Source organism: Hemicordylus capensis, chromosome 4, assembly GCF_027244095.1.
Source record: "Hemicordylus capensis ecotype Gifberg chromosome 4, rHemCap1.1.pri, whole genome shotgun sequence".
Lineage (NCBI taxonomy): Eukaryota > Metazoa > Chordata > Lepidosauria > Squamata > Cordylidae > Hemicordylus > Hemicordylus capensis.
In genome coordinates, this window is record NC_069660.1 from 100,320,160 (window position 1) to 100,342,544 (window position 22,385).

Here is a 22,385-nt window from a genome sequence, read left to right on the forward strand (position 1 = left end):
GCCTCGAAGCAACCTCATATACATTTTGAATATCACACCTTTAGTTCCCCCCCTGCTCTGCCCCCCCAGCCAATGGAGACACAGCAACTTCCAACACTTGATTTGAATGCCAACAAAACCAACCAGCAATTTGACACAGACAAAATGGCTACCATCATGTGAATCAATTTGCAACAAACCAGGGGTGATTCAATTGGCCCTCAGATCATCCCCATCATTTAAGGGGTGATTCAATTCACGGGCAAATCCACAAATCATCCCCAATTCATTGCAAATTGATTCACGCACAAATTGAATTGCACATTTCAAGGATTGGTGAAGATTTTATTGTGCCTTTTCCCATTAAGTCAGATCTTCCAATGGCTGCTGATATTGGTTCAACACTGGGCCATACAGAATATGAGAAGAAATATTGGTAACAAACCCTGATTCTTTGAAAAGCACTAACAGAAATTGTTTCCTCTAGCGAGGAAGTGCACATATCTTATAGGATTGTGGTACCAAGATAAATCCATTCATGGGTTCAAGGCTTAATGTCACATCTTTTGGAGCCTGGAAAGTGAACTTCTGGAATAAGGCAGTGAAGAAAAGAAAAAGTTCCATCCTAGCCAACTGCTCTCCAAGACAAACTCGCTTTCCTAGAAAAGAGGGAGAAAATGGCTGTGTTAGGTGAGGGCTTTTGCTAAAGTGCTTTTATGACAAGTTATTGCAGAAGCAAAACCACTCCACAGTCTCAAGAGAATATTTTAATCTTTCTAAAAGAGAGAGCTAAATGCCACTTTTAGTCTTTAGGCACTTCATTCACGACGTTATTCCTAAAGTGAGAGGGTTTTTATGGATCATACAGTATGTGAAAACCACAGATATAGATTTTGCATGTGTTTGGAAACCACATACAGGAGAACAAAACCACTGTTTAGTCAGAACTGCTTCCAATGATACGTTTGTACTTGGAACTGACAAACAGAGTTGAGCAGGAACAGTTTGCAGCAAACCAGTCTGTTGCAAATTGGGCCATTTCAAGTGGTTCAATTGCGAACCGGACTGCCCTTCAGGAAGGGGGACCGGTCTGGAATCGAGCTGAACTGAACCTGTCCTGAAGCAAACTGGTTCGGGGACAAGAGGGATGAGGGCAGTGCTGGGGAGGCGGCGAGAGGCATCTTTCAAAGTAAATGAAAAGGTCCTTAACGGTACCAGGAAGCAGCGGCACTCCCCCAGCAGCTTGCACGGTGCCGCTCCAGCACTCACTGACCTCCACCCATTTGCTGACCACACAAATGGCCTCTGCACATGAGTGGAGGCCAGAGAGGGCTGTAGTTGATCTGCGCCACTGCTGCATGGACTGCTGCAGGGTGCATCGCTGTTGCAGGTAACTCCTCGGTACTGGCAAAGGCCTTCTCATTTACTTTGAAAGATGCCTCTCACCCCGCCCCAAAAGTGGTGCCTGCACACCTCTACTAACAAATCCAAAACATGTATCTTACAACAGTTTGAAATGTCTGCTAGACTCAGCAAAATACATATGAATGGGACTTGGAAAAAGGATTGCTCCTCTTTCAGCCTCATGTGTCTTGCTGATTAAGGCAGTGATTTAAATGATTTTGAAATGTCAAGGCCCAATGGCCTCATGCCATTGGGCTTGTCTTGAAATCTTGCCAGACCGCCATGGTCTGCTCTCCATACATTCGCACAACTCAGCCATTGCCAGTTCCCTTCCTGTTGCTAAATAAGTCCTGGTCCATTACCTGTCTTGCCCAGTCCTTCCTGCTGTGTCTGGGAATCTGGTGCTGGTCTCTGCCCTATTCTCCATCCCTTTTCCCCTGCTGTTCATGAGAAGTTAAAGAGGACACACTGAAGGACTAGAAAAGGGTTTTGTTCCTCAGCTGCCAGTGCCAGCTCAAGAACACACTTGAGGCTGAGCAAAAAATGCTGCCCAACCACCCTTTTTTAGGTGCACAGCAGCCTCAGTTCCCTCCCACTGTCGCCCCTTCCCAGCAGCACAGGGTTGGAGGGAAGGAGGTGGGCACAACTTCTCCTATTGACCAACCAAGCCAGGTCCAGATCTCTCTTTTGCCTTTTCATAAATCTATACAATGAATATGCAGTATACACTTAAACAGATACAGCTGTATACTTCCTATCAGCAGTTCCATACATTTGACAGGCCTGTACTGTGATAGAACAGAATGAAGAGATGCAAGCCCCATTTAATGTGACATTTAGCATTTAACATGAAGCTCCGCTCACAGTTAAAGCACTAGAAGTAAACAGGAAGTCCCAACCTGGTGCTGTCACTCACCCCCTCCAGCTTGCCCATCCATGGTTAATATGCCATTTGAGTGAAGTGCTGTAAACTTGATGGCCAGTGCTTCCATGAGGGGCAGCCTCAGGTCCCCAAACTCATGGGAGAGCTGTTCTGGCTGCTGCAAGCAGAAATGCTGTCCCAATGCAACATTTTGCCTTAGTCAAGGTGTCTAGTGGAAAAGGTTTTCTTGCATCAGATAGCCAGTACCAGGACCTTCCCAGATCCAAACTGGCATTACCAAACATCAAATAGAAGAAGATGTTCCAGACACACTGGAAGCAGGGGGAAGTATTTTAAGTATTTTAAGGGGATTGAAAATAAAATGGCTAATATTATAATGCCCTTATATAAAACTATAGTGCGACCACACTTGGAGTACTGCATACGATTCTGATCACCACATCTAAAAAAGGACATTGTAGAACTGGAAAAGGTGCAGAAGAGGGCAACCAAGATGATCAGGGGCCTAGAGTACTTTTCTTATGAGGCAAGGCTACAATACCTGGGGCTTTTTAGTTTAGAAAAAAGACGACTGCGGGGAGACATGATAGAGGTCTATAAAATCATGCATGGTGTGGAGAAAGTAGATAGAGAGAAATTCTTCTGCCTCTCACATAACACTAGAACCAGGTGTCATCCCATGAAATTGATTGCCAGGAAATTTAGGACCAACGAACGGAAGTACTTTTTCACAAAACACATAATCAACTTGTGGAATTCTCTGCCACAAGATGTGGTGACAGCCAACAACCTGGATGGTTTTAAGAAGGGTTTGGATAACTTCACGGAGGAGAGATCTATCAACAGCTACTAGTTGGAGGGCTATAGGCTACCTCCAGCCTCAAAGGCAGGATGCCTCTGAGTACCAGTTACAGGGGAGTAACAGCAGGAGAGAGGGCATGCCCTCAACTCCTGCCTGTGGCTTCCAGCAGCATCTGGTGGGCCACTGTGCGAAATAGGATGCTGGACTAGATGGGCCCTGGGCCTGATCCAGCAGGGCTGTTCTTATATTATGTTCTTAAGTCTTTGCACAGTCAGTTGGTAAATTCACTTTTTACCAATCAATTCACTTTTACCTGCAGAGAAGGGCATGAATGCTTCCTGCTTCTTGAACTGACCATTTTCTAAGAAATGACCAGGATTAAAGACATCAGGAGTTTCCCACTCGTCCTTGTCAAACAACACTGATGACAAGCAGCCTATAAAAACTGTTCCCTGGCAAAAGAAGAAGAAGCAAGGAAGAGAGTACATTATAACCTCAGTGAATTCTTAGTTCAATGACCTGTAGTACTTAATCTCCCAGATCAAAGTCCATTTCTATCCACATTAAGGCCCATTTCACCTGGCATAGCTCCACTGTCTTTTGCTTTTCTTACCCTCCAGCCTGATGAGTTCTGGAGACTTTGAAAGTTAGCTGCTGAAGAGTTTGTGACATTTTGGTTGGTCCTAATAAAGACATTACTAGATTCTGAGGTGTGTTATATAAAGACACAGGTTCCCATATTATTTTAAAATAGTTTCAAAATATGGGAATGTTTAGATTTAAGAGTTAGGTGTGGGAAATGAAAGTTACTCTCAGGTTTTGGACCTACCAATTGACTCGAACCAATAGAAGTAACCAATGTTTGAAGCATCCAAAAAGTCATACTCCTCCACCCACCAGCCTTCTGCAGATCAAGAGTGATATGGGCTTTCTATAAAATTATAAACTACATAAACATTATAAATATTCTTGCAGCTTTTCTAAAAAGTCCTTCTTGGCAGCATTTGTTGATTTCAGGGTGGCCTTTGACTCAATATCAAGAGAGTCTTTGGGGGCAAAGCTAAAAAACTCAACAATTGATAAATGTTTGTTGTTATTAATGTATAAACTTTATGATAAAACATCTGTTAGAGTCAGACATAATTTAATCCGTCAATTGTCTTAACTCCATTCCCACTTATACGGGTGTTAGACAGGATGGGTTCTGGCACTTTTTGGCTCTATCTATATCTGTGTTTATATCTCTATCTATAAATTATTTAGTTAAGCAACTGCAAGGATTTGATCTTCATGCCTCTAAGTTAGCAGAGAGACTTCTGCTTATTGTATTGTATTTTATTGCAGTATCAAATTGGCCTAAGCCAAGCTCTTAAGTCTTTTGCACAATATTGTAAGAAAGACCACCTAGTTATAAATTATTCTAAAATGAAAATCATGCTTTTTCTTCTAGGCCAAAATTTTAAATGGTATATTAATAACCAACTTATTGAGCAAGTAAAATGTTTCCAATATTTAGGCGTTGTTTTTCAGACCAATGAGGAAAGAACTGCACAGGCCAAGTATGCTGCTAAGTATTGTCAGCTCAGAGAAGTGCTATTGCTGTTTTGAGATTTCATCATGTCCAGGGAAGACATTTCCTTCCTGCAGCTATCAAATTGCTTTTGGGGGAATCTTTAGCACAACTCCTGTACAGTGTGCAATCAGGCCCTTGTGATAATTTGATCTACTTGAGAGGGTCCTATTTGGATTTTTAAGAGCCCCCTTTATAATGCCAATATTTTCTAAGTCTGGAAGCAGGTTTGATTATAATAGAAGCCAGAATTTGGATGGCCATCATTAATTTCTTGCTTAAGCTTAATTAAGCTTACTTTACTCCTGTAGGCCTGACACCATTGATATTGGTGAATAATTTCCAATCTGCCTGGCAGAGGGATATAGAGGATAAGTTGTTTTTCTATGGTCTTTATCCTGATTTTCTACTTTCCTTGGGTCATGAACAGTCAAAGGAAATTATTCAACCATGTATAAAGGGCATTGAACAGCAGAATGATATAAGTCTGCTGCCTAGCTTCTATAAGATATCAAGGAAATCCTCTATAATCACACCAGTACCCTATCTTTCATCTTTGACATACTCCAAATATCACTGGGCATTTTCTAGGGCTCATTTCAATGCCTTCCCTTTGGCATTAATGGAAGGTAGAAGTCAGCATATACCTGTTGCACAGCAAAAATGCTGTTGTGGCACTGGTGAGATTGAAACAATAGCTCATGTTCTATTGTGATGCTGAGCTTTGTAGCACAGTGTGGATTCAGTTGGGTGGAGGATGGATTGAGCACATGCACCCCACACTTCATCAGCCGTGCTCTGTGCAGTATGTCAGCCTGTGAGAGGTCTAGATCTATAATTGACTGCATACTCTTTCCCTCACCAACCTTATATTATTATTATTATTATTACATTTATATCCCGCTCTTCCTCCAAGGAGCCCAGAGCGGTGTACTACATGCTTAGGCTTCTCCTCACAACAACCCTGCGAAGCAGGTTATGCTGAGAGAGAAGTGACTGGCCCAGAGTCACCCAGCTAGTATCATGGCTGAATGGGGATTTGAACTCGGGTCTCCATGGTTGTAGTCCAGCACTCTAACCAATATACCACGCTGGCTCTCCATCTTATATCATCTATCTTATATCATCTTTGCAGACTCGAGTTGATCTGCAGATACATCAGTCTTTTATAAAAATCTGAATTAAAAAACCTAAGTTAGCCAAAATATCCAATTCATCCCCCATGTAAGTCAATAGGACATAATGTTTGTGAGCTCAGAGTGCAGTTAACTGTCAAGCAGGAGGGCGGAGTTTATGGAACTCGGTTGTAAGGTGCAGGAAGGAAAGCCTGTACAAAAAGAACAGGAAATTTCTCAGCTGAAAGAATAGTCCCTCAAGACAGTGACAATGCCTTCTGCTTCTGAGGGCGAAAGGAGTCTAAAATTCTTGAGTTTTCTCATCAGCCATTCCACACCTTAATGTTTCTGAGGGTGAAGGTGAAGAGGTCTGACACATTTAAACATTTGGTTTGTGTTAACCTGCTGTCTGTTCATCCACGATTCTGTGAGCTGCAGCCTTGATCAATCGAGGTTGCAGCTCACAATACCACTGGTGAACACGCTTATGATGCCACTGGCTCCAGAAGAACAGCACCATAAGCGCAGGATGGGATGAGTAATAGTGGGGTGGAGGGACTTCCTCTCATTTTCACCACTGAAAGCGTGAGCACTGCTTGGGCTTGCCTTGAACATCTGAAGAGAGCAAGTATATGCTCACAGATGAAAGAAACAACATTCACTATTAGATGTAACCTGTTCCACAATCCCTTTGCCTTCCTAAAACATCAGTAAATATTGACAAAAACATTAAACTGACCCCTCACTAGCCATTAACTTTTGTAACTTTTGAGTTGAATGAGAAGGTGTTGGGACTGAGCACAAGCATGTTTCCTCATGAATACACCAAGAAAACAAAAAGAATAAAATGTGCATTTAAAGTAGGACTGAACTTAGAGTAGGGACTCTTATCTTTTTGTTTACTTTTGTTTCTTCGCCATGCTCAGCCACTGGCTGAAGTACCACATGCACATCAGGTTTATACTGCAGCATTTTGTTGCAGGGCCCTACTTATAACAACTTAAAAAGTATGGTGCAGCTCAGTATTTGGACCCATGATTTGGCATCTCTAGAGAAGAAAAACAAAAATAAGAAAGATATTCCCTTAAGATTTTACTTTGGGCACTCGAAATCCAGCCAGTGTTGTATCATTAGTTGTCATCCGGGGCACATTCAAAGGCAAAAGGTTCCCCATTCTTTGAATTTCGTGCACAACTGCATTAGTATAGGGCATGCTGTCCCTGTCATCCATTGATGGCTGGCGAGATTGGCCAATCACAGAGTCTATTTCAGCTTGAACTCTTGCTATAAAAGAAAGGAATATTTGCTATCAGTACAAGAAACAGATTCTCTGAATGGTCTAGAAAGCCAGGCTTCTCAGAGGAACATTAGACGATGAATGTGGCATTTGCTAACACAAATACATACCCGTCACTCAATTTTCATTTGCCTAAGACAGCTTGGAACTTTCCATATCAGGATAAGTGCAAAGACACCATTGCTTCATATTAAGTACTCCTCTACTAAATCAACAGATACATCACATTTCACATTCCCAGATGTATTTTATTAGAAGAGATGCATCAACAGCAAGGCAGGCAGATTTGTCAACCAAAGTGTATGGCCTCTGAAGAGCAGGGAAGACTTGTGGTGAAGGAGACTTAAGTAAATTTAACATGGGAATGAATACCCCTACATCACAAGATTTTTGTTGTTCTTAAATATATATATATATAATCAGTATTCTTTAAACTCTGGTTTTAATTTAACTTGTGGAAAACAGAATAGCACAAAAAAGGGCCATGAAAGCTGAGATGAACTCTCAGGTTCATCCTGATAGTCCCATTGCTCATCAGGTGCAAACAAGAAAATCTAAGGATATTTTCAAAATGATGCTAATATTTATATATGCGTTTCCTGCACTTAAAATTCAAACAAGATACCCACCTTGATTAGAAAATATATATATCCCATCGGATCGACATATCACATTAAAAACATCCAGATGTGTTGCATGAAAGACTTCAAGGTGCTTTTAGCATCACTTTGGAAAACATCCGGAGACCAATCAGGGAAGGAATTCACATAGTCACACTTCTATTCTTGAGTTATAGAATCACTTCTACTCTTGTCATGGGATTATTTCCTTACAACTATCAGTAGGGCGAAAATTGGAGTTCAAGGGGTGCCTCCAAAGGACTCCTTGTTCCAGAGGGAGGGAACCTATATTTGCAATCCTCAGGGCCACTCTAATAAAGCACGGCACTGGAACCATAAAATAATGAAAGTTGGAAGAGCGACCACTACATTTCTACCTTGAATTTCTGGATAAAATGCCATGTACAGCAAAGCCCAGCGCAAAGTTGTGGAAGTTGTTTCTGTCCCAGCAAAAAACAGATCGAGTGTTGAAAATAAGAGGTTTTCTTCATGGAAACTAGAACCAGCATCCTCCTGAAATAATAATAAATAATGAAAATGCATCAGTGGGCAAGCTGTCATGAAAATTTCTTCCTCAGTTCCCAAAATCAGCCCTTATCTGCCAGGTGATCCTCTTAGGACTCAAGTCTTTGTCAGTATCTGTTCCCAAATCTCGAAGACTGCTACAGCTGGATCATGTCAGCAGTTTTAGGAATTCCTTATGCTGGCATTACACATAACCAAAAGGTTTCATTTAACAAGGAAGGACTTCCAGTGATTTCTGATCTGCTTTCGAAAGTCCACAGAAAGTATGCTTAGATAGAAAGGGAAGGTAATTGTAGATCATACGATATCTCTACAGGATGATATCTGTTGGCCTGTCAACTGTTTGAGTACTCTGATGCATGACAGAGAAGTAGAGAAATTGTGGCTCATCACGCCTTGCAAAAATAATATCATAGTTGACACCCCCATACAAACACAAACCCAGTCACATGCTCCCTTCAAGTTTGAATAATTTCATCTGGATCAATGACAATGATGCTGAGGTAAGCCACTGAAGGCTATTAGAGAAATCAATTGGCTCATTCTGGTGTTTTAGCTTGTGTCCCTGCCATCTTCTAAACATTAAGAAACTAGTTTGTTCAGATTGGTCTGTTACCTTGGCCATTTCTTTGAGATAAGCATCAATGAAGTCTCTTGTTTCAGATGGATTCAACTCTTCTTTGTGCTTTTCAATAATTTCTCTTACAAAGGACTTTACTTTTCTCCAGCTTTTAAACAATGTCTTAAGAGGTCCTGGCAAGCATTTCATTAAGGTTGGAAATGTACTGAACACCTGAGGAAATAAAAATAAAAATCATATCATGCATTGGGGTTGAAGACACAGAGCTTCTAAAAAGTCTGATGCAACAACTGCACCACCAGTGGAAGGAAAAGATATTCTTGGCCTCTTACATGTTATATAAGCATTCTAGTAGAATTTCAGCAGGGGCAAGAGGAAGAGGTGTCATATGTTTGTAGGTTCCCAATGTAAAAACAAATCCCATCTCCCTGCCCATAGAAAGAAAAAAGAAAAAAGAAAAGAAAGGCAAAGAAAATGATTGTAAACTATCTATCTCCCCGAGGTACTAATTTTCAACATCCAGGAAATCCCCCCACTACAAAAAGTATTTAAACATGAAGTTTCTTGAATGAGGAGAATTTAAATATGCCTTTATCTTCAATCAGTCAGTCTTTATTACTGTCTTTGACCAATACCAGAACAAAGGTATAATTTAATAGCCATATTAATAACACATCTGTACTTTGGATCTAACCATTAGCAAGCAGAGTGCATTGAAGTTGTATTGCAGAATAACTGAATTTCGCAACTGTGAGAGTAATTGATGAAATCACATCTATTAGCATATATTTGACATAAAATTTGTCTGATCGTCCTGGCAGGTTATGTAAAACAGTGTCAATTAACCTTTGCCTCGATCTCATCTGAGTTACAGGGGCAATATCTCTGCTTAATTGGAATTCTGTGGCATCTACCAGCTAATAGTTCCAGTGAGGGCATTCATACAGGCCCTCGAGAAGGCCCATCTATGTTTCGGGAAGGAATAAATAATCTGCTGGGTGAGTTATCATCACACCACTAAGCATCCTGTCTTAGATGTCCTTGACAGGTCATTCTGAAGCTCAATATCCTAGATTCTTCATTTGATAACTTCTTTGGCCCTGTCCAATCCCACAGAGAGGATTGCCTCAGGCCAAAGACCATAGATACGGAGTTTCCTAACACAGTTCTCCCACCAACTTGAGCAGTGCCTATCCAATAATAATAAGGGAAGGAGACCAGAGGGCATTAAGTTAATTCTTGCCTAGTTTATTAGTATTAGATACCAAGCTCTGGCCTCTATCGAGATAAAACCCGAGTCCAGTCAGAGTGGCATTAGAAATACAGTTAGGGGTCAGAAATAATGTTCATGCCTTTATCCTGAATGTAGAAACAAACCCCAGCTCCCTGCCTGTAGAAAGCTAATATGTCAACTAGAGGATTGGAAACTAGCCATCTCTCCAAGGTACTAATTTTCCCCCTACAAGTATTTAAACACGAGGTTTATTGGATAAGGAGTATTTAAACATGCCTTTATCTTGTAAGTCTTAAGAAGCCAGTAATACATGCTGTTTCTGAAATGTGTAGAGCTCATTAAAAACATGTGTTCAGCAACTTTTAAAAAGTGATGGAGTTAGAAAAGATGCCTATATGGAAAGTCATGAAACAGAGAAAAGAGAACTGGAAGAACCTGAGGACCTGAAGGGTGTGGATGAACAGTCAGTATGAATGGGGGGCCAAAAAAGATCTGTCCAGTCTAACACAAGATCTCAGAGAAGCTCTACCTGGGTCCAGCTGCTTCTCTGCACAATTAGTATCTCATCAATTAAGTGCAATAGCTTCCGGAAACGACTGTCGTGGTACTCAAAGCGATCCCCAAAAATGATGGAACAGATGATATTTGAAACAGCATTATTAATCTGAAAGTGAGGGTTAAATGGCTGCCCTGGAGAAAGAAAAAGGCAGAGGAAGAGAATTAGATTGCAAAGCTAGAATGTGGGGGAAAAGCAACAAGCATGTATTATGTACACCAGGTTCCGTTCCATAGGAACAGGAATGCCAAAGACATTCAATATATTGTTATCTTCAAGCTGGCACTTACCCTCATCATAATTTAGGCAGGGATTACTGTGCAGCAGGAGGATGGATGTCTTGAATATGAACGTGCATTATAGCCTGAGTAGCCACCTAATGGCGCAGTGGGGAAATGACTTGATTAGCAAGCCAGAAGTTGCTGTTCAAATCCACGCTGGTATGTTTCCCAGACTATGGGAAACACCTATATTGGGCAGCAGCAGCAATACAGGAAGATTCTGAAAGGCAGCATTTCATACTGCGAGGGAGATGGTGATGGTAAACACCTCCTGTATTCTATTAAAAAACAGCCACAGGGCTCTGTGGTCGCCAGGAGTTGACACTGACTCAATGGCACACTTTACGTTAGCACCTTTTTAATGAAAATTGCACAGCTGCAGGCATAGCCTTTTAGCATCTATGTGTATGTTTAGCATCTGTTAATCTCTATGTATTCAAATAAGATATCTTCCAAAACAAACTGGAGAAGCAGCATTTTTTTTGCAAGAATGGCATGAGAAACTGTCAATAGTTATTGTCATCAGAGATGGAATTGACAAATACACCAATATTCCAGAATGACTATCTCACAAATCTAGATTCCACCTCTGATTTTGTCTGTTATTGTGAACAAAATCAGCACAGATCAAATCAAATCAAATCTTTATTACAGTCAATGACCCACTTCATGTCCTGAATGCAATAACAGCAGTAATGATAACAGTAGTAACAGCAGAACATGCAATCGTGCATAAATGTGCACAGATCATCAGAGCACCTACTTCCCATCAACCCTGATTCAGCAGCTTTGGGCCCATTGGTGGGCATCTGAGTATGAACAGATCTCTATGCAAGCAGAGGTTCCCACATGACCTTTGATGTCAGCAGATGTTCTCCAGACACCCCAATCTCTCTACTCCTTTCTTTTGTTCTGTCCTGGTGCAGTCATGATTATCACCATTCCAGTTAAGAAGTCTTGGGGGGCACCTGCGGTGTTCAGGAGCCCCTGCTAGCAAAGATGCAATGTCAGCAGAAGGTCCTGCACACCAAAGTGTGTGTGGAGCTTTTTGCTGACATGCCTTTAATGAGGGTGAGATCCATTCAGAAATGTATTTTACTACATTTCCAAGCTAATGTATTTTTGAGTTGCAAAGTAGAAGCCTAAGCCAGTTGCTGTTGGCTCCCATTCTTACCTTTCTCATCATCAATTGCATCACTAAGGTATCTGCTCTCATCCTGTATTCGTTCTTCTAAACTTTTCTTCCCCAGACCAAAGTTCCTTAGAGTTGTTAAGGCAAATCGTCTTTGTTGCTTCCAGCTGTCTCCATTAGAGTGGACCAATCCTGGGTGGGAAGGGTTATTTCAGAGATAAGTATATGTGACATGTCTTTTAAAATGGCAAACAAAGGCTTTCTTCTCTTTTAGGCTATTCTGCTTCATTACTTGGGACACATTTGAAAAGCCTACCAAAAATTGTAGATAGTTGAGTTGATTCATTAGGGGAAAGTATCCAAAAGCCATAGTAGAATATCTATGATTGGGACTAACAAAGTATAGAGTTATGAGCAAGCAATCAAGTTCTCCAGACTACTTCAGGATGGTTGTTATGCAAAACAAGAGAAAGGGAGAAAAAGTTGGACATCATAGAAAAAATCCAAAGTCTTCAATCTGTAACAGTCTTAAGATTGAGTTCACGAGTGTTCTACAAATATAGTCTAATTCTATATATGGTTATTGCAAGTAATTCACATTGTGTTTAGAGTTTCAAGGAAGTCCCTACATTTGACCTAAAAACTGGTTGAGCTTTTGTGTGCATCAACTCACATCTGAACTAATAATGTGATGAAGCTTGCTTCAGGTACTCAGTCCTCACAGCAAGAGGCTGCCCTTAACACAGCCTCTCCTGCAATTTGCACGGGCACCTCAGGGTACCTGCCAATTTTTCTGCCTCCTTCCCCAGCAGAAAAGCCACATCTTTGGATTCTGGGGATCCAAAGGCAGAGGTAACAATGATGGAAGGCAGGCACTTTGCAATTCCATGCATTTTTCGCTGACCTTCCCTGCCTCTAGAAGCATTCTCTGACTTCCAAAAGCATGTCCCTGAGGGCTGTGCAATCCTCAGGGACATTTCTTTGGAAGCCACAGAGCACTTCCAGAAGAAAGGAATAACTATTAAAACTGCATGGAATTGCAAAGCACCTGCCTACCACCATGGCTACCTCCATCTTTCCTGGAAGCCAAGGACTTGCCTTTTCAGCTGGGGGAAAAGAATTCGTAAATGAAAAAAATGTGTAAAAGGGAAGAAAAATACAGTGGAGAACTAATAAAACATATTAAGACATATTAAACGTGCTCAAAATGGATTTTTTGGATTCTAAGTCACAAAGAATAATATAGAATATCAATACACTTACTATAAATATAAGAAACATAAATTACAAGATAAATAACTATAAACAAAAACATATATGAGAGTATAAACAATAATAATGCACAAACTATATTAAAGCTATACATAAATGTAGAGTATTCCAACATCCAAAGAATAAAAGTCCATAATTAGGTGGAAAAATCCATCCGATGTTGGAGGAGAGTTGAAAGCAGTGAGGCCCATCACAAATATGCCATGAACAGATAAAGATGAACTCTTCAAAATGCAATAATGTGAAAGGAGAAGCTGAATTTTTTGCATGGACCCAAAATTAATTTTAAATGGTACACGAGAAGCTAACTGGCCTGGGAAATATTACATAGGCCGCATTTAGATGTAACGATTAACTGCAGTTAATCATGGATGGGGTTCCAATTCTTATTAACACCAATTTATGCCGCAGACATTCACTAAACGTGTCACAGACATTCACCAAACGGTGGCCAGCCAAACTCCTGTAGGGGTGAGCAAACTGGCTCAACGTTGAGCCAGTCTGATGTCGAATCGGTTTGGTTCGATGGCTTGGGGTTGAACCAAACCACCCCCTGTTCAGTCTGACCCTGGACCGAACACCCCTGGGGCTCGCGGACCATTTAGTTAAGAAAAATTACCTTTACTCCCCTCCAGGGAGTTGCTGGAGGTGGGAGGCGGGTCCGCGGAGGTCCCCCCCATCTGCCTTCGATATGCCCCCCTCGAGCCGGCAACCAGCTCTTCGCCTGTTCAGATGCTCTTCGGCCAGTTTTCAGCCTTTACCCAGTGGGGTAGCAGCCATTTTGGAGGCTGCGCACCTGTGCACTGTGCCTCTGCATGCCTGAGCCACACAGAAGCACAGTGTGCGGCCTCCAAAATGGCCACCGGGCTGCTGGGTGAAGGCCAAAAACTGGCTGAAGAGCACCCGAACAGGTGAAGAGCAGGCCAACGGGGGAGGGGGAACCTCTGTAGTCCCTCCCCCACCACCTCCAGCAACTCCCCAGAGGGAAGTAAAAGTATATATATATATATTTATTTTTATTGAAAAGGTTTGCAAACCCCACCCCACCCCCAGACTGAACTAAGCCGGGGTGGGGTGTTCAAGGGGGTGCCAGACTGAACTGGCCCATTCTAGTTCGAATCTGGTCCAAACCGAGCCAGCCGGTTCCATGCACATCCCTAAACTCCAGTTGAGGGAGATGGTAGGCTCTCGCTGCTGCTTGGCCTCCAAGGCTGATCCCAGCCAGCTCCATGGCCAGACTGTGGGCAAAGTGTCACCGCGTCAGTGGTTCAGCTGCAATTGGCCACTATCTAAAAGGGGCGTACCAAGTACGATTGTGCGTTTTGGAGCACTCTGCATGCCCTTGATAAGGAAAGGGCACTGAAAGCCTTTTAAATGCCCTACAATGCCAGAACTTTGTCTTCCAGCCATGGCACCTCCCCCCCCGCCCAATAGCCATGCACTCTGAAAGCACCACACAAGCACAAATTCCCCAATGGTTTTTGGACCTGGAGGGAGGGGGTGGAATTCTACCTTCATTGTGGGAGGGGAGGGAGAATCTACATGTGCTAGAATGGTATATACAAATGGCGAAGGGCAAAGAATGCTGGGGATGCATCCATGGAGTGCACCAATGGGACTGTGCATTTGCACAAGTATCCAAGGAGCAAGTGTCCAAGGAGATCCCAAAAATCTCCTTGGTGTCCAAAAAATTCTGGGTTTGCCATATGCAGATAAACGGGTGTGGGGAATCACGGGAGAGGGTACTATTCTCTTCCATCTCTGAGGCAACAGAGTCAACTACAAGGGCCGCAGGTGATGGCACTCCATGCACTCCTGTGCATGGGTGCAGACGGCCAGGCAGGAGGCTTGTTTGCATGGCACCGTGGCTGCTGTCCCTAGGATTAGGAAAGCAGTCTCTGGGATATCCCTGCCCACAGCTTTCCAACACACAGGAAAAGGGCTCTTCTTTGGTTTTAACTTCTTTTTCTCTTTTGAAAACAAACTTCCATCAAATATACCTGAAGAATAGATGTGATACATAACACTATATAACACTACAGCAGGAACAGTCTGGCCAACATTCTGCACAGCCTAACCTCGGTGTTGCCTCGGGCTGCTGCATATATAAGAATGGGGTCTTATGGAGGTGGGGCTGTTGCAGATCTCCTTGGACACTTGCTTTGTGCCACTTCCACTGCTTCTACTGAAAGTAGCACAAAGCAAGTGCCCATGGGCTATTTTAAGGAGATGTGGGAATGTTTGAACAGGATTTTGATGTGTGTTCATGGACCACTGAGACGAACAGCCCCCATACGCTATCAAGGGGCACAGCAGGAGGGCATTGGGACATTCATGGACAAAACCCCCACAGCTGCTCTCGGCACACACCCTACTCTTTTGCATGTGCTGGGGCCAGTATTGTTTGAACCAGCTCCTTGTATACCTTGGTTTGGGAGAGGAAATGGTGGGTAATAATAAATAAATTGTAAACCAATGTGTTGTACCACTAATGCTCAGGAGTATAAAACTTCACTCATATATACTTGATAATTCTGATGCAACTCAAAAGCCAAACAAACAAACAAACAAACAAACAAACAAACAAACCCCACCTTTGCAAATAATCAAATCAAATCTATTACCGTCAAAGATCAGCATAAAGCACAAGGGACAGTTGTTTACAACCAGTAATTGGGTTGCATAATAGGCATAAAAGGCATAAGGATAAACTGCAAAACTGCAAATACTAGACTAGAAGTAATGCAGTTATAAAGTTATAAAATTGTTATATAATAACAATAAGTATAAAGGTTATAAAAAGCTGTAAAAACAAACTGTAAGGGTATGGGGCCATAGAAGCATAAAAAGGCATAGGAAGCATAAAAGGCATTAGTGATAAAACTGAAAAACAGCAAGACTATGAAGCTATAAGAGTGCAGGGGTATACAAATGATAGAATCTATAAAAACTATATTGTTTATAATGCAGTGAAAGTATGGGGCCATAGATCTGAAGGGCTGGTAGAGTGCAAGTCTATCATGAGGTGCACTGAGTTGGCGAGTGGTGAGTGTGTTGGAACTATGCTGGAACACCAGGGACTAAGCTATAGCTGGTAGGACCTGCCACCATCCAGTGTCCGATGTATTTGGGACACTGCTGCGCAAAACCTGGCAATGCTATATCTGATAGCGGGCTTAGTGTCAGAAAGCAGCAAAGTTCCCCCACCCCATTTTTTTTTGCTGAAACCAGCACTTGTTGTTTCACACTCCTCCATGGCCTTCACTTGGGCCCTCCTTGTCAAAACAATTAGGTCATTCACACCAGAGCTTGTTGAATTGGGAGGAGAGAAGCTTTGTCATTTTGCAGCTTGCTTTTTGCATCCTTAACATCTTTTGGGTTTTGCTACTGCTGCCGCTACTGCCACTGCCTTTTGAAATGAAACCTCTTCTTGAATGTTTGTACCCTGACATCATGTCAATGCTTGAGTTTTCTATTTTGCATGTAACATTTCCGGAAATAATGTGCCTTGACCTAATGACCAAATAAAGAGACATTAGAGGAGAGACGAATCTCATCTTTTTCACTTGGATTATGGATTATCCTGGGATCAGCCTAGCCTAATACCACAGGTGTCCATTTTGAAGAAAACCCTGTCAAGATAAAGTGTACAGCAGGCACTTAGGTCTTCTAATCAAAAGCATCGTATCTGCCACAGTAGGATTTTGTGCTAGTTGATATTTTCAGACAGTTTCCTCCAGGTTACCAGATAGGGAAGCTGCTGTAAATTTAAAGAGAGTTGGTTCATTTCTTCGACCAGTTTTCACAGCTGTCTATATAGACCAAGGAAATTATTCAGCAGTGGGTTGGGGAATTAGGGGCTCAGGAGTAGCTACAGGAGCATATACATGGTCTGGAAGTGCCTATCAGCTGCCACTATTATTCCATCACTACAGACAAATAATTATGAGGTGTTTTATACCTTTCACAGCAACATGTTTTTCCCCCCACTGAGTAATAGCCAGTTTCCTTGATACACATCATACTGTTCAAATTATACCTTGATCAAATTATAATGGCACAGTCATGCCAGTAGAATTAAGATGAGGAGCATTTTCAACCTTCTGCCATTATAAGTCCTAAACATTCTATTGCTTATAAATCACAAGTATCCATACAATTCCCAGGAAATCTTGCACACTTCAACTGCAACAGCCAATCTGTTTGATACACATGTTCAAATCAATATAAGCACCACTTATTATAATAAATGTTTTGCATAATAATCTATTAGTTTTCAGGAGCAGATCTGCTTTATTTTCACACATCAGAAAGGTAATTGAAGGGAAAAGAATGAAGCTCACCAAATGTCCCAAAGAGTTCAGTGGCAAAAGGAGAATGTGCACGATCTTGAAAATTTTCACCCTGATGGACAAGGGCTTCTTTCACCAACTGCAATCCATTTGTAATCACGATCCACTGATTTCCAAACTGTATGCTGTAGATATTGCCATATTTTTCTGCAAACTGAAGGGAGAAGGATGAGCACAAAAGAGATGTATTAATTCTTTATTAGTTTGTCTGCTCAGTAGTATGTCTTCATCGAGGACGGGTGTGATCAAGCAAGGCTCTTAGTTCATATCATGTAAATATGATGGCAGTTATTTCTGGATCAAACCAGAAATATGTGTACCTGCAAATTTTACCTTTTTTAAATTAATATGAAGCTTCCGGAAATTGAAACTGAGCAGGTTGCCTAGGAACGGAAGGGGCACAGGGCCTGGTGGAAAATCCCTTGGACGTCTTCTTTTCATGCAGTCAGCAATGAGCAGGAACGTAGCCAGAAACACCAAGAACACACGTAGAGACGCGGCCTCCCAGAGGACATTTAGCAGCTGGAGCAGCATCTTGGGCACCTGCTAGCTTTGCGTAGGTAGAATGAGTGGCACACTCTAAGCAAAGAGAGCAGATACAACAGCTTGGCAGAGTCAACCTACTTCTGTACAGAGTGAAACCTGAAACCTAACTGCTGAGTCACTAAGCATTTCAAACATATCTGTCAATTATCCCTCCCCTCAGGAAGGCCGATATCAGACAAAGGTATATACAAAAACAGTGATGATCCACCAGGAGAGTGTCCAATCACAAGTCAAGTCTCTCAGGTGGTTTTCGTCTCTGCTCTAGAAGACCCCCTGCCTGCACACAACCCTGAGAGCTAAAAAGTGGGGCTGCCTCAGAGACAAGTGGGCAGCATGTGTCTGCCTGCCTCTGTCCTTGCTCCCTTTGGGGGTTCTTTGGCTTGCTCCGGTAAGGCATGGTCTGATTGGATGCAGGCAGGGGAGAGATGAGACGGGGATCGGAGGGCGCATCAGAGACTTTCTAAATGGTAAATGGCACCAACTTCAATGTTGATTTCCACGGAGAACTTTTCTGCCCGTATAAATGATGTTCGTACCATTCCACACTTTTCTACCACAAATAACCCTCAAATCTGTGGAAAAGATAGAATAAAAAACACTCCTTTTTTGCTTTGTTGAATAAGTGAGGAGGTTTTTTGTGCATTAGGTTACTATGTAAACACTGTCAATGGGTTTCCGCGGTTCACATAGCGGGCCAATTAGCAAATTGGAAGCAATCTGCTTAGATCCCAAAGTCCATGTTCCCTGTGCTCTGTCTAGTTACTAATTTACTTCTTATTCCCAAAGATCAAACATGTTCTAGTTGTAATGGAAATTTCCAGTAGTTGGGCAGCAAGTGGTGGGGTTGAGGAAAAAGTGGTGTGGGTTTGAAAAGCCTGGCAGTGATGATGGCAGCTTCTATTCTCCCCAGCCGCCAGCCCGGTGTGCTTGGCTCTCCCCAGCAGGCAGTCACGGTGGGTGGAGAGGAAAGTGGGTGGTGGTATTGTTGTTGATGCTGGAGTGTTTACACAGCCTTCTGTCACTTTAAATAAAACTAAGCACATGAACCCACTGATCCTATCACAACAAACCCTCTCATTTAGAAAGGTGCTTGCAGTGCATCAGATTGCATTAGGCTGTGTGGTTGGATTCATACGTTACACCAAACCAGAGTTAAATGGAACACTGGTTTGAACTCCAGGACATCCGAGCACGCGAAACAATGGTTACAGGACAAAAGTTACCTCTGGTTTGCCTCAGCAAACTTCAAGTTGAACCTTCATTTTGCACAAAGGTTCACCACCGAGACCTGAGGTTTGGCTGAGGAGGCATTACGTTGGACTCTGGATGCCACCATAACTGTGGTTTTGTGCCAATTTTCAAACTGCAATCATAGAGGCAGTGGTGTAGATCTGCCCACCGAAGTGGCAGCTCTATGCAAGTGGCACTTATCGCTGGCTGCCTGTAGGCAAACCAGCCCTGCCTCTTCTGTCACCCATGCAGCTATAGAGTTGCCCAGCAACAGAGATGCTGCCATATCCCACTCAAGGAGTGTCATCCTTTTGAGTGGCACAGTCACACAGCATCCCTTTTCCCAGGCTGTCCCTCACTCCCCCCCCCCCCCGGAAAGCAGAAGGGAAAGGGGACCGAATGACAGGACGGACACCAAGTACTTTGCTGCCCAGGAAGCAAGCGACAGTGAAGTATGTTCACAAACACAAACACTCCCGGTGGCTACATAAGCAGAGCACCCCATCACAGTGCCAGGAAGGGAACACTTACAGGGTGGTGGTGCCAGGGATCTGCTCCCAAAAGTTGTTCTGGAGCAGGAAAGTTCTATTTTTTTAAACAATGCTGTCCTGGGGATGCTGAAAGCCAGGGCTTCTCTCTCCTGGAAATCCCCATACTGGGAGTTCTGCATATACCAAACCTGACCTGGGAATTTTGAATGAGGTTAAAGATCGGTCCCTGAGACTGGTGTCTCCCACATCCACACAAATGATTTTTTTTTTGGGGGGGGGTGCTTTGCCAGGTTTAAAAGGCAGCCCAAAGCAGGGATTATTGATCACCCAAGTTTTATTTTTTTAACTGAAAGGTTGGTGAAGGGGTGGGGGGCAGCCCCTTATCCAGGAGGAGGGGGAATGTTAGCTCCCCAGGGATGGGCAGCAGGGTCAGCATTTCCCCAGTGAAAGGAGTGATTCCTCCCATGTGATAAGGATGGAAGCCAAACCAGTGCAGACTGTGATCGCTCAAGAGAGTGCCAGAGTGTATAGGGACAACCCTACATACCATATGAGAAGAACCATCAGAGGGGAGGGAAAAGAAATTCTGAGCACAATCTCTAACCATGTGCAGTGTCAAAACGTCCCATTCTTCCATGGACCATTCTCTCACAAGAGTGAAAGGCCGTTGGGGCTCTAAATAGACACAGGTTGTTGTGTGGAGGAAAGTCATGGGGACAGGTACCTCTGTGATTGCTTTCCTAGTCCTAATGACTGCTGCCAAGTTGTTGTCATAGCATGCACCCTGTTTGCCCATCCGCCCATGTGGACATGTGCACCCATGCTCGTGCCCCTAAGTGTGATCCTGCTGTCTATGGGCAGCTGAAAACCAGAGCTGCCCTCTCCCATGCATCCCCGCACCCGCAGATCTGCATATGGTGCAACGTAGGACCAAGCCCAGGAATTCTGAATGGGTTTAAAGGTCTGTGCCTGAACCCAGTGTCTCCCCCATCCACATAAATGGTATGGTGGGTTTGTATACTCTGGGATGAGTTTAAAAGCCGCCCCCAGCAAGGATTTCTGAGCAGCTAAGTTCTATACTTTTCACCAAAAATGGGGAAAGGGGGGGGGGAACCTCTTCTCCCTTTGGAGGTTTTATTCTCCCCAGGCTTTATCATGATCAAGGCCAGTCACCTGGGTCAGTAGTGCTCCTGTCTTAGGGAAGTGAAATTCTGCTGCAAAAACAGGGTCACCCAACCTGGAGTGCACTGCTCAGTCATGAAAGTGAAAGGCCATGGGGACACCGTCACACAACTCATGAGAAGAACCATCAGAGGGAAGGAGAGAGAATTGCCAAGCAAATTCAGTCATGATGCCTGATGGCAAATCATCCCCTTCTCCCTCAGACAGCTCCATCATGAGAGTGTCAGTTGCTGTGCTGAGGACAGCCAGGGGGAGGAGTACCCCTGAGACTGCTTTTCTTGTTCTCATGACTGCAGCCAAACTGTTGTCAAACCATGCCCCCTGCCAGCCTGTCTGCCCATGTGTAAACATGAACCCTTCTCCACACCCTGGAACAGCAACTCTGCTGTTCCAGGGTCAGTGGAAAATGGTGGCTTCCCTCTCCCGTGATTCTCCGCGCCTGCAGATCTGCATACAGGAATTCTGAATGAGTTTAAAGGTCTGTCTCAGTGTCCCCCACATCCACGCATGCCGCCAGGCTGTGGCATATGGAGCGTCAAAATCTCCTCTGGGTATGTGAAAGACAGGCTGGCTGGTTGGCTGATTTGTTTGTTTGTTTGTTTGTTTAATATATCACTCCATCCAACAGCTCTGGGCAGTGCATAGCAACAAAAACAAAACCCACAAATCGGTCATTTTAAAAACAGTCAATATAAAACAATTTTTAAAACAGTTAAAATCATTAACAATTAAAACAGATTAACAACCCTGGAAGGCCAGGCCAAACAGGTAGGTTTTAAGGGCGCTCTTGAAGGTGAACAATGAACTGCAGCTACAGATTTCTTCCAGGAGTGCATTCCACAGCCCAGGAGCAGCTACAGAGAAGGCCCACCTCTGAGTTGCCACCAGAAATACCAGTGGTAACTGGAGACTGACCTCCTCAGATGACCTTAATGTTTGGTGGGGATCATGAAGAAGGTGGTGCTTTCTAAGTTAATCTGGACCTAAGCTGTTCAGGGTGTTAAAGGTAATAACCAACACTTGGTATTTTGCCCGGAAACACATCGGCAGCCAGTGAAACTGTTTTAAAACAGGCATAATATGGTCTCTCTTGGTTGCCCCAGAGACCAGTCTGGCTGCCGCATTATGAACTAATTGATATTTCTGAACTACGTACAAAGGCAGCCCCACGTATAGTGCATTGCAAAAGTCAAGCCTTGAGGTTACCAGTTGATGCACCACTGTTTTAAGGTCATTCTCTTCCTGGAATGGACGCAACTGTTGAAGCTGGTGGAAAGCACTCCTGGTGATAGCCTCTACCTGAAATACCAGGGTGAGGCCTGGATCCAAGAGTA

At 43.2% G+C, this 22,385-nt stretch overlaps 1 protein-coding gene across 2 annotated transcripts; it reads right to left on the minus strand.

The window, feature by feature from the left end:
* Window positions 1–310: 310 nt before the first annotated feature.
* On the minus strand, window positions 311–18,339 carry LOC128324567 (cytochrome P450 2J2-like). Of its 2 annotated transcripts, XM_053249286.1 has the most exons (9): window positions 17,936–18,321; window positions 17,594–17,756; window positions 12,021–12,170; window positions 10,539–10,699; window positions 8,812–8,988; window positions 8,048–8,183; window positions 6,850–7,037; window positions 3,382–3,520; window positions 311–638 (listed from the first exon to the last, which is right to left on the minus strand). In XM_053249286.1, the coding sequence occupies exons 1-9, from the start codon at window positions 18,134–18,136 to the stop codon at window positions 463–465; spliced, it is 1,491 nt and encodes a 496-aa protein (XP_053105261.1). In that variant the 5' UTR covers window positions 18,137–18,321; the 3' UTR covers window positions 311–462. The 2 variants fall into 2 exon arrangements, with proteins under 2 accessions (XP_053105261.1, XP_053105262.1); XM_053249287.1 differs by lacking the exon at window positions 3,382–3,520 and having other exon boundaries at window positions 17,936–18,339.
* Window positions 18,340–22,385: the final 4,046 nt, after the last annotated feature.

What these genes read in the sequence shown, in the direction of transcription:
- LOC128324567 (XM_053249286.1), bottom strand. Translation starts at nt 18,136, where the DNA reads ATGCTGCTCCAGCTGCTAAATGTCCTCTGGGAGGCCGCGTCTCTACGT. An exon ending in TTCATATTAATTTAAAAAAG is followed by an intron (nt 17,757 to 17,935) that starts GTAAAATTTGCA and finishes TTCTCCCTTCAG; the next exon opens with TTTGCAGAAAAATATGGCAA. An exon ending in CTGGATTTCGAGTGCCCAAA is followed by an intron (nt 3,521 to 6,849) that starts GTAAAATCTTAA and finishes TTCTTTTGCCAG; the next exon opens with GGAACAGTTTTTATAGGCTG.